Source organism: Schistosoma mansoni, chromosome W (genome assembly GCF_000237925.1).
Source record: "Schistosoma mansoni strain Puerto Rico chromosome W, complete genome".
Taxonomy (NCBI): Eukaryota; Metazoa; Platyhelminthes; class Trematoda; order Strigeidida; family Schistosomatidae; genus Schistosoma; species Schistosoma mansoni.
Window position 1 is genome coordinate 43,669,539 of NC_031502.1, and position 12,405 is coordinate 43,681,943.

The 12,405-nt window shown below is 41.6% G+C and overlaps 1 protein-coding gene across 1 annotated transcript; it reads left to right on the top strand.

The window, feature by feature from the left end:
- Nucleotides 1-5,378: 5,378 nt before the first annotated feature.
- Smp_038940 (putative mrna (guanine-7-)methyltransferase) lies at nt 5,379-12,372 on the top strand (the record flags this gene model as incomplete). The annotated part of the gene is made up of 2 exons (XM_018789815.1): nt 5,379-5,849; nt 11,719-12,372. 2 exons carry the CDS (start codon nt 5,379-5,381, stop codon nt 12,370-12,372), a joined length of 1,125 nt encoding a protein of 374 aa, XP_018655220.1.
- Nucleotides 12,373-12,405: the final 33 nt, after the last annotated feature.

Here is a 12,405-nt window from a genome sequence, read left to right on the forward strand (position 1 = left end):
ATGTGCCAGCATAGTTGCCTTTGCAATAAGTCCCTAACTGTGGAGAATGCTTTGCGCGCGGAGTCGTCCAGGTTATTGGATTTCGCATTGCAACGAAGTTGGTCAAAACGGACGCGCGTTTGGGTATAAACCGTCTATAAAAACTTACAAGGCCGTCAAATGTGCGCAACTGCTTAGTGGTGGTTGGTTCTAGGTTAACCATAATGGCCACCACTTTGCTTCCAAGAGGTCAGATGCCTTGAGCATCAATAGTGTGTCCTAGGAAATTTAAGGAGTCGGTTCCGATTTGGCATTTCTGAACGTTTACAGTAATGCCATGCTTTTGCTGTCGTTCGACCACAATGTACGGATGCTGGAGATGGGATTCTCTGTCCGAACTTGCTATCAAGCAGTCATTAGAATACGCATGTGCGAAGTTGAGACCTCGAAAAACGTCATCGATGAACTTTTGGAAAGTCTGGGCAGCATTTCTTAGGCCAAAAGGCGTTCACGAAAATTCGTAGAGGCCGAAGGGAGTTATGATGGCGGTTTTTGGAATGTCGTCAGTGGCCATAGGAATTTGGTTATAGGCTTTATCAAGTCGATTTTCGAAAGCACAGTTGTACCTTTCAAGATAGCTGTCAAATCGTGAATGTGAGGCAGTGGGTAACAATCGAGAGCAGTTTTTGCATTCAAACGCCGATAGTCACCAGTTGGAAGCCATTCGTTACTGTCCATGTGCAAGGGAGATGCTCAGGTGTAAGTTCCATTTCTAAGGTTTTGTGCGCGAAAATTCCTCCATGCATACATTTGCAACTTGCTTTTATTAGTTTCTTTAGTTTTACATTTTGTTAGCCATTTCGATGCCATTTGAGATGATAATATTTTATTACAGTTTTCTCATTCTTCTTTTGCATTCACTGAGTTTCTATGTTTCTTCCTGAACTGTATTTATGTTGCTTCAATTGATATTTAATGTTGGCGGTAGACATATTGATTGTTCCCCCTTTGGTTGTGTTACTTGAGTTGACTGGGATCGTGCATTTTGTTTGTGAATTGAAGCACTTTTCCAGAACTGTAAGCACTTTGTGTGACAAAGCAAAAAATTTTATTTTCTGAACGGATTTTTACTTGATCAATTCAGAAAGGGTAGAATAACACTTATTTTTTGGTGCATTCAGTCGATTATTGACGGAACAATTATTGGTTGAATAACTGAGCGGTAATAGTTGTTTAGGTAATGTTAGGATATTCACAAGAATATCCCAAAAATTATCTCGAATGTAAAATGGTATGTTTTCAGACTCTTCACATAATTCGCATGTTATTTCCTATTGGCCATTATTTACAGTGTCCTAACTATGACTTTCATGTGTCGTTTCCCTATTGGTCAATTTTGAGTCGTCCTAATTATAACCTTCACGTGTCCTTCCTTTCCATTGGTTACCGTTAATAGTCATCGTAACTGTATAAATATGCCTTGTCTGTAAACCATTTTTGTTCTGCTGCTGACCCCATAAACAATTCTCATTTAACGGCTGTGTTCTAATTTATTGGAGTTGGGGAACAGTATTGGGGTCGAACTAGGATATCTGAATTTGGTCAATCGGTAGAATTTCGCGTAGTCCTATCGCAATACCCACGCTATATTTCGCATTATAACAGGTAATAACGTACATTTGTATTTTTAATAATAATAATATTCCATGTACCTATATCAATTTTTTTTGTTGTTAGAAGGGGGATCGACGTCATGACTTTTAACAAATCTCAGCTTTCACTATAAGCGCCATAATTGGGACCAGCAGCAACCCTAGAAGAGATACAGACGGAGTTAACGGAGGTATTGCTAATTTAAAAAAGTAGATATACAGTATTACGGCCATAGTTAGTATTCTATATTTTTAGTAGTCATTCATATTCTTTACCAGTTGAAAAGTATATGACCAATCTTATCTGACTACTTTTATATAGTGATCTGTTTAATTTCAAGCATATAGATGATTTTACTGTCATTCTCACAGCGTGAACTAAGTGTAGTATGAACTCTAAAAATTCATACTCATTTGAAAAGTGCTACTTCATGGTGTTGTCATATAGTTGTGCTTTTACTTGTTAAAGTGAGAAAGAAAATAACTATTTCTGGAAGAATCCAAACCGTTAATCTACTGATTACCGACTGAAAGAGCTAACCAATCAATCAGCAGTAGCTTGAGAATGTATTGATTAAACTACATTAAAGAATCAATCAGCCGTTAGTTGGTAAAAACGTGAGAAATGGGGCACAATTCATGTACATTAAGAAAATTCCTTTTTTAAAAAGCCATTCGTATTGCTGGTGGATTATTTTTTAGTAATAATAATGATGAAATTCAAAACCGCTGATTCACCAATAACCTTGTTCCGATTTCAAAAGGGAAATACTGAGTGTCTAAATTGCACAGTCAGTTATTCTTCAGCCAAACCTTAGTTTGGATTCTACACCATGGGCTCTTTGACGGTCGAATAATACCTAACTCTATCTTGTGGTCGAAATCGCTTTCGGCCAACCTCAGCTTTTCAGGAGTCAGTCGGCGTGCTTTCGAAAATACAGGTGGTCCTGCAGTCGTGATGTTATGTGTAACATTGCTGGTTACGCAAGGCGATTTCGATTGAGGTTGGTATATCCCAAAGTACTTATCGAGTAACGGTTGATAGAATGGGTCTCTCATGTGCCTAATTGTGACTGAAGATAATCTGCAACCGGAAAAAGAAGTCACGCAAGTCGATAACTTAGTTTTTCCGTCTACTAGCCTCCCCTTTTGCGTACCAATGAGTAGGTTGTGATGTTGAAGGAGGTCTATACCAACGATTGGCACAGAAACATCTGCAACAACGAAGATCCAGTGAATGTGTTTGCGTAAACCCAAGTTAAGGTAAATGTACCTTTTACTATATAAGGCGATTGGCTTTCCGTCTGCCTCATGTAAGTTCAAAACAGATTTGTGAAGCCGGTAGTTAGAATTTGCAGGGAGAATGCTAACTTCTGCGCCAGTATCGACGGGGTAGCGTACTTTCGTGACCACATCTTCGACGTATAACAGATGGCTATGTTCGCCGGCTACATTTGCCGTCAATACGTGCCGGCTGGGAAGTTTCCTGAATTATTTTTCGTGTCGTTCAATTTTGAGTTCGGATAGTTGCAGGGTTTTCTGCAATTTCTAGAAGATTTTCCATACTGGTTATGATACCAGCAGCAGTCGGGGTTACCTGTCTCTCGTGGTCTAGAGACAGATCGTCAACGTGAAGTGCTTCTTCGCGGGGCATATGACGGTTTATGGTCATTACGAAATCTTAGCGTTTAAGTGTCTAACATGATTCTGTAATTCCATTCTGGGCTGTTGGAGGTTTTTCTTCAACGGTAAAACCTCGTCATTAGAAGATTTCGTGATTTCTAGGATGCGGTCAGCAGACGCAGCCAGCTCGTCCACAGCGTTGTTTGGAAACGAGACAAGTGCTGCTTGCATCTGTTGCGGACGTTTAGGTAAGAAAGGTTGTTTGAATAGGCCATCATTGGAAGTCCTTTGGCTGATAACCTTTCTCATTCCTAGCAACATGCCTGTCGTAGAACCAGGTTGCAGGTCGATATTATTAAGGAGTTGGTTTAACTTTGTCGATCGGTTGGATCTCTGCTTTTCTGAATGGATCGCTTTAGAGTTTCGTAAGATTCCGAAACATCACCAGTAAACATACTAGGTGTGACATACCTGTCGAATTCGCGCGGTGGTGTCTTTACTACTGCGAAGAATTGTGCACATGAACCAGTCATGTCGTGCTCGTAGAAGTTTGTCTCTGCGTAGCAGAACCAAACTTCGATATCGTCTAGCCAAGAGGGTATTAGCTGAAAGGAGGATAATGTAAGTGTCTTGATCTTCTGTAGCCTAGGAGTCTGTTCTGTCAAGACAACTTTAAAATAAGGGGATCAAGGAGGGGAAAATATTCAAGTGTACGAAAAAATATCACAATATATGAAAAATAAAGCAAGTAATGATTTATGAAATTTCAAAAAGAAACAGACTCACAGTTTATGGGTTGGTGTACCAGATCACGTTAGGCTCACCAATGAGGGTGTCACAGGTATTGTAGTTTGACAATACTTTACCAGTAACATCTTGTATAATTGAATCGAACCAACCCAGTGAAATCAGAAGTCAGAAGCGAGGAGGTTGGAAGGTATATTTGATAGATTATCAATATGTCGAGAAGTGACTGATCTAAACTGGTTAGTGATCTCAGGAGAAGTTGAACGCGGCGTTCCCAATCGTGATCTGGTGCGGATGCATGACCGAGCATTGTCATCTCGGTGAGTCCATTAAAAATAATGTGGTCAGCATCCAATGTCAAACATTTACAAAGCTATTGATTTTCGGGATTTATTTACCATTACAGCCTTCTGATAACCAGCCTCAGAAGCAGTGTAACAGAACCGGCAGTTCACTGTTGACATCAAACAAGTCGACATAGTAAAAGTACTAGTTTCTTTACGAACGAAAAAATCAACAAGGGCAGACGACTCACACCCCTGAATGTTAAGAAGAAATGTGACAAACATAGCTCCTCTGCTCAATACGGTTCTCATAAGGCGACTCATGCATTGTGAAGTTCTAGTAGGCTGGAAGAAATTAAGACAATCCCGTTTACAGAACAAAAGCCGCATATAAGATTTTGAACTACTGACTAGTAAGCATTTATAAAATTGGTGTAAAAATCCTGAAAAAGTGGTGAAAAAAGCTATTGAAGCAACCCATTACAGTGCACATCACGACTCCTGCCTAACGGACGAGTAAGATTATTTACAAAGAACACAAATCTAGAGCTATATTAGTTGCCATACACTGAGAAGCTTTATAATTTGGGTCTATCTACACTCTTTGACTTTAGATATTGATGAGATTTTATCATGGATTGAAGTACGAAAACGATTTTGAGCGGATTTGTAATCTCATTTCCCTTCAGTCATGTCATGATGACCCAGAGAACATAACAGGGGAGTTCAGAAGATAAGAACAAACAGAATTATCGTGTGAAATAAATATCCTCACTGAGTAACTAACTTTTAATACATATAACCTAAATGAGTGGTGTCTATAAATTTAGATGACTTACTAGGTAGAAGAACAGGCATGAGTAGGAGTTTCCACCTTAAATCCTCATTGCGCAAGTCCGAAAATCCGGATCATACAAGACTTCCATCTGGAAACCTCCTAGGAGTTATGATGGGTTGCTTATCCATCTCTCCGAAACCTACCTGTCAGAACTTCAGGCATAGACGTAAAAGTCACGCTTTTATATCTTGTCGTAAAGGTTGTTGATTGATAAATGTGGTTGGCAATTTAGCTTTACTGCGCGCGTTGTCTCAAATGGCCGGGATTTCAAATCGCAAAGATGTCATCAGCTTTTACGATGCCGCTGCTCGCAATGATGAGAATAATTCTCATACCAAGAGGAGAGAAACTCGTATATTTTATCTGAGGAACTTTAACAACTGGATGAAAAGCGTTTTCATCAATAAAAGTCTTCGAAGCTTAGATGTCCCCTCCAATCGTGCTCAAATATTAGATCTGTGTTGTGGTAAGGGTGGAGACCAGTTAAAATGGTTACGCGGCGGTGTTCAACATGTAACTTTTGTGGATTTGTCCAAAGAGTCTATTGAGGTTTGTCGTCATCGGTATGAACAACTGTGTAGAAATAAACGGTCTGTTTTCACTGCAGACTTTTTCGTGGCGGACTGCTCAGAAGCTATACTCCCACAAGTGCTTCCATCTGGTGTCTTATATGACTTAGTCAGTTGTCAGTTCGCACTTCATTATGCTTTTGAGAGCATAACTCAGGTAATTTACTAATTTCTTAGAAAATTTGAGCTATGTTGTCCACGTCAACTTATTTTGTACTTAAATTTGTTAGGTGTCACATGATATCACAGAAATTTAGTGAGTGCCATGTAACTTATCCAAAATCCCATTTCATCTACTAATTCAGTGATAGTCGAGTAATCTTTCGAAGAATTCTGACTATCAAACAGTTATTCATGTGAACATTTCGGGTTCTACATTGAGTATGGATTACAAGACGTGATTATCGCGAATTAGTTGTTTCTACAAACTAGCAATTCCACACCTGAAAGCAATGGTTCACCAATCCCTTCATGTGGGGACAAGTGTCTGCAAGTGTGCAGACAGTTCACACTTTGGGGTTGGATGTGCATCATAAATTTAAACCACTGTTGTTCTAATGTTTATCGCTTCTCTCGAGATGTTATGTCTTTATTTTATTTGAGAAAAAGGAGGCATTTAGATATATTGAGCGTATATTTTGATTACACCTCAACTAATAACTCATTTTTTAATGTTTATGATCATACCCTAAAAATTGATTGTAAGGGCTAGAAGAAGAAACCTACAATTTTTTAAAAAGTAAACCCATAAGTACTGCCCCTGTCCTATACTCTTGACTTCCTGATTTTTTACCTAGGTTAGTATCGTAACTGGACTTAAGTAGGTCTTCTATAGGATGGGCAGGGGTGTTTAAGATGTGAGTTGTCAGATCATCTTTATTCTAATGAGTAAAAATTCAATGTTTCTATTTTTAGGCCTGGATTTAGTTCCCTGAACTGATCACGCGATCCGCTTTTGATTACGACTCAGGGGGCTTTTCCTTTTGGACGGAAGTGAACACTATCCTACTCTAAATGCGGTCAAATGAAACCTTTAACGATTGAATAGGTTATTTGGCTAAACTGGTCACAATGGACTTCGAAGTCACCAGTGCAAGGTTTGCTCCAAGTGAATCCTTGTAACGGTTAGCATGAGATTTTAGATCATAGGTTGTTAGGACATCTAGATCTGTTTCAACCACTGACCGTTTTAGGGGGAAATCGCCGAAGTTGTGTGCGTAATAGACAAAGTACCACATATAGACTACCTAACATTTCAGTGTTGATAATAAGTCCATTATTGTCCACATTTACTCTGGGATAGGGTCAGATTCTCCTAAAGTGTTAGCTTTTCATCCTGGTTGCAAAATACCCCGGACTACATAAAGGCATCCCACAACCTGGTTAAATGTGAGACCTTTTCTATAACTTCAGTCAGTCCATGAACAGTGACAATACTTATCTGTTTGAGCTCCTTGACAAAACAAGCTCTAGGGAAATCAAGGTGTATTACACCTACCTTCCCCTTGAGATGCAATCAAGGATTAGTAAGCGTTGGTGTCGCACTAAGCGCTGGAGCTGAGGCAGCACTAATCGATTGGATCCCCATTAACAGTCGGTTATGTGCTGTTAGATTAGAAGGCTCCATCAAAGTGAGAAGAAATCGGCATGAGAAACGGTGTCTTTTCGTCATCTCTGCCTATGCCGTGACAGATTGCAGCCCGGATGCAATCAAGGATGAGTTTTACCACCAGTTAACTGTTCTCCAGAAAGCGCGTTCGACAGATATTGTAGTACTAGCCGGAGACTTGAATGCACAGGTCAGGCGTCTAGGCACAGAAGGGAGTCGTTTAGGTGGCCGATGGGGACTTGTTGGTCGCAGGACAGATAACGGGGACCGTTTGCTGCAACTGTGCACAGACTACAACCTGTTTCTGGCTAGCATTAACTTCCGGCACAGTCATCGCCGATGTGCCACCTGGCGTCCTCCGTCTGCATCCCAAGCCTGGACTCAGATTGATCACATCGCGATCAGCTACCACTGGCGTGGTTGTGTACAAGACTGCCGCTCCTTTTGGAGTACCTATCTGGAGTCTGATCATGCCCTGGTCTGCGCCAATCTTACCTTACTTTTCAGTGGCCGAAGGATTGACCGCCATCGACGGATTGATGTTAGTAAACTGGCTGCAACTCCTGTTGCAAGTAAGTATCGAGCCGATCTAGCTTCTAGGCTAGCTACCACCCCACCGAAAAGTATAGATGAGCATTGGTTGCAACTTCATGACGCCATGAAAATGGCGAGTAAAGCCGCTTGCGGCTTCGCGAAACGTCCCGCTTATAAGTACTGAGTTCCTTCTGGCTCCTTACAACTGATCGAAGCCCGTCGGTCTACTCTGGGTGACCGTGAGTTTGACCACAAACGAAGGCTGTTACGTAATGAAATTGGGAAAAGCTTGCGTAAGGACCGGGAAGCCTGGTGGTCGGAGCGTGCTAATGAGATGGAAGCAGCAGCTGCATCTGGTAACTGCCGGAAGCTCTTCCAACTCATCCGAGCCACTGGCAGCAAGAAGTCTGGTGTGAGTGAAACAATCTACGAGGATGACGGGATGCCAATCACTAACATCTCTCGACGTCTTGGACGATGGGCGGAATTTTTCGAAGGGCAGTTCAACTGGCCTGTTGCTCCGGCAACATCGACCAGTTTGTTCTGCCCCCCATGGCCGGTGACGACTGATCCACCCAACGAGGCGGAAGTCCGCAAGGAACTCCAACTCTTGAAACGTTACAAATCACCGGGCCCAGATGACTTACCTCTGACCCTTTTTAAAGATGGTGGTGACTTTCTGACTAAGGAATCAACTGCATTCTTTACAAGGCTTTTGGAGCTAGAGTGTTCAAACGTCATGGAATGAGTCAATAGTTGTCCCTATCTTTAAAAAGGGTTCACGTTGTTCCTGTAACAACTATCGGGGGATAAGTCTACTTCCGATTGCGTCCAAACTATTGGCTTCTGTCATTCTTCGCAGGTTGTTTAAAACCCGAGAACGATTGACTCGCGAGGAGCAGGCTGGTTTTCGTTCTGGTCGAGGATGCATTGATCATATCTTCACTCTTCGCCAAATGTTAGAACACCGTCATACTTATCGCAGGCCAACAATCGTGGTGTTTCTTGATATCAGGGCTGCCTTTGATTCGTTGGACAGGACTGTTCTCTGGGATTGTCTATTGAAGAAGGGTGTGCCTGAAAAGTTTATTAACAACTTAAAGGCCCTGTACACAAACACCTCAGGCAGAGTGAGGGCATACAACCACCTTTCTCCCTTGTTCCATTCAAGCAGTGGGGTTAGGCAGGGTTGCCCGATCTCACCATTCCCCTTCAACTTTGCCATCGATGACATTCTGAAAACAGCTCTGATGGATGTAATTAATGGCGATGTGAATCTGCTGCCTGGAAAAAGACTTCTCGACCTCGAGTATGCGGATGATGTTGTCTTACTGTGCGATAATGCCCAAGGCATGCAATCTGCACTTAAGCAGTGTCCGCAGGTACGGCATGTGCCTTGCACCCTCCAAGTGCAAAGTACTCCTACAAGATTGGCAGGATTCTAATCCCGTACTCACCCTGGATGGTGAGCAGATTGAAGTAGTTGAGAAGTTCGTGTATCTAGGTAGCTACATAAGTGATGAGATCGATGTACGTATAATGAAAACCAGAGCGGCTTATGCCAATCTGGGCCACCTTTGGCGCCTTCGTGATGTTAGTCTGGCTGTAAAAGGTCGGATCTACAACGCGTCAGTGAGATCAGTTTTGCTCTATGCTTGTGAAACCTGGCCTCTCCGAGTTGAGGATGTTAGACGACTCTCTGTGTTCGATCATCGTTGTCTCCGAAGGATTGCTGACATCCAGTGGCAACACCATGTTAGTAATGCAGAGGTTCGGCATCGTGTGTTCGGGCGCAGAGACGATAATTCAATTGGTGTCACCACCTTGAAACACCGACTTCGGTGGCTTGGATATGTTCTACGAATGTCGTCCCAGGGACTACCACGCCTTGCATTATTTGCCGACTCTGGGACTGGTTGGAAAAAGCGAAGAGGAGGTCAGTGTATGACATGGTGTCGTGGTATGAAAGAAAGCTGCAAAGGGCTAGCTTCTGTTGGTCATTTAGGACTCCCTGGATGGGGTCCGAGAGATGGTGCAACACAGTGGCTAGAGACGTTATCAGATATGGCTCAGAATAGAAGCCAGTGGCGAGCCTGCTGTAACCTTCTTTTACTTTCTTCATAAAGAGTGGATATAACTTTCTTAACTGAGAGAGTTCTTCTGGTTGTACATTTCAGTTCCCCCCATCATTACTCTTCTCTTTTTTTTCCTTCTTTAACATATACGCATCTTCCCCCTTTCTCCTCCTATTCTCATTATTTTGTGTGGTGCATATTTATCCGGTGCCCTTTGTACCAATATGTATGTGAATAAATAAATAAATAAAATGACACATTCCCCTTGACATTGCGAACGATAGTCTATCTACTGGTCAGAGTCAGCAGATTAATAATGCAGAAGTAACCCTTCCTAAAACTGCTGTTGACGTCTGAAAAGTTAAAATAACAAGAAACGTAGGCTTTCGTAAACCAAAGATCCCATCAACCTCGAAGCTATTGTAGTTATCCTCCTAAAGTTTAAGAGATTATTTTGTCGCCCCCCCCCTTAGAGATTCAAATAAAGTGTGTCGAGTTCCAACTGTCAGATGCATTAAGATTATTTGTAGCAAACATTTAACTAGTACCAGCTAATATCTTCACTCGTACTATCAGCCAATTTTTCCCTTGAGTCACAGTTTGCGATAGTTAACAAACGGAATTAAAGCAGTAATTTCCAGTCGCTAAAGTCACAATTTCGCTGTCTACCCTTTATCCTTCTAGGGCTGCGATTTAAGCTATAACGTTGAACTACTGGCATCATCGTTACTACTTAGGAAGCGTATAGTAAGATCACTCACTTATGATGAAACCACATAGTATTTTATTTATTTATTTAAACATAAATATTGGTACAAAGCGGCACCAGATATACATGCGCCACACAAATCTCATTTGATTTGTGTGAGGGCTGTGATACTGCCCGGATGCCGTCTACCGAAGCAGTTGATTTTCTTAGGGGGCCATACCCGGAGCCTTTGACCTACACTTCTAATCCACAAGGCAGTGAGGAGATGCAGTCCCATGGTAGCCGGTGACCAACGGTTGATTCATACGCCATTTGTTCCCTCAGGATACTGGAGCCTATGAGCACCATTGGTTTGGAATCAGGGTTTTCCAACTCCCTTAGGCGAATCCTCCGTGTCCGCCAACCCGGTTAATCCGCCGGACATTCGCTATTCGTCCTCTCAGTTTCGTAAACAACACCGGTGCCACGCGAAGTCAGTGAGTAGGACTTCTCCGCAAAGGCTACATACGCGTGGCCATTTCCAGAGCGGACTCTTCCCACTCTCGGCCGTAAAAGGGCATTTGGAGGCACACAGCGAGTAGTCCTAAGGACATAGCGTACATTATATTCGTTGGTGGCTGGTGTGTCGCTCTCAGAATGACTGGTTAAGGTTTCAACTGTTGAGTTTTGTTTATAGATTGTCTAGTTACCACATGGTTGTAATTTTCCAATGCACATTGTGACGTTTCTCATTCACACCCGCAAGGCACTTTGAGATAGTCATTGTACAGGTATATATTATGATCGTATAGTACGGTTGTGTCTATACTGAATAACATAAGTGTAGTCTAGACAACCGAATAAAGAAATTAGTCTTTTAAACCATCCGTGGTAACTATAACTTATAAGAACGGGTCTTGTGTGTCTGCCCAAAAATCGGTCCAGGATGGATTCAAACCGTAACTGACAATCTTATAGGGCACTTAGTCGGTCTTTTGATAATTGTGAGGGTCTTTATTTACCCCATCCTACATAAATTACTCTAATTCCTAAATTTAAGTTGACCTAATAAAGTCATCATCATAATTTATTCTTTGTATTTACAATACTGTCTTTACAGGCACGTACGATTTTGTCAAATATTAGCTCTCTGTTACGAGAAAATGGTTTTTTCATTGCAACAATTCCAAATGCTTACGAACTTTTGCGCAGAGCTACTGAAGCGTTAAACAAACATGTACAAAAACAAGCTTCAGAATTTGATATAGAGGAAATTAAGTTTGGAAATCCTGTATATTCAGTCACATTTCCAAAAGCTTCATTCTCAATCAAGCGAATAGCAAACCAAACGAAAGATGCGCTTGCATTAACATTTCCTTTATTTGGGGCAAAGTACAACTTTTTCCTGGATGGAGTTGTGAACTGCCCTGAATTTGTAGTATACCCACCGCTCTTGGATAGGTTGGCAGCTGATTACGGATTGATACCCATACATGAACCTATCTCTTTCGCCAAGAATTTTTATTCCACGTTACGCAACCGTTCAAGCCCACAAGACCCAAAGGATTTGCTCAAGAGAATGGAAGCTTTAGAACCATGGCATATAAGTCATAACTATTCTTGCTCAAACGATGATGAATATATCCATCTGGTAGACCATCAAAATAGTTTGCACAGCAATTCAAACTCATATGGAACTCTTTCGAAGTCTGATTGGGAAGTTACTTCTATGTACTCTTTGCTGGTTTATAAGAAAAAACCGAATAAAGTCTGAGCCTATGCAACCTTTAATTTCCGACTGTTTTAC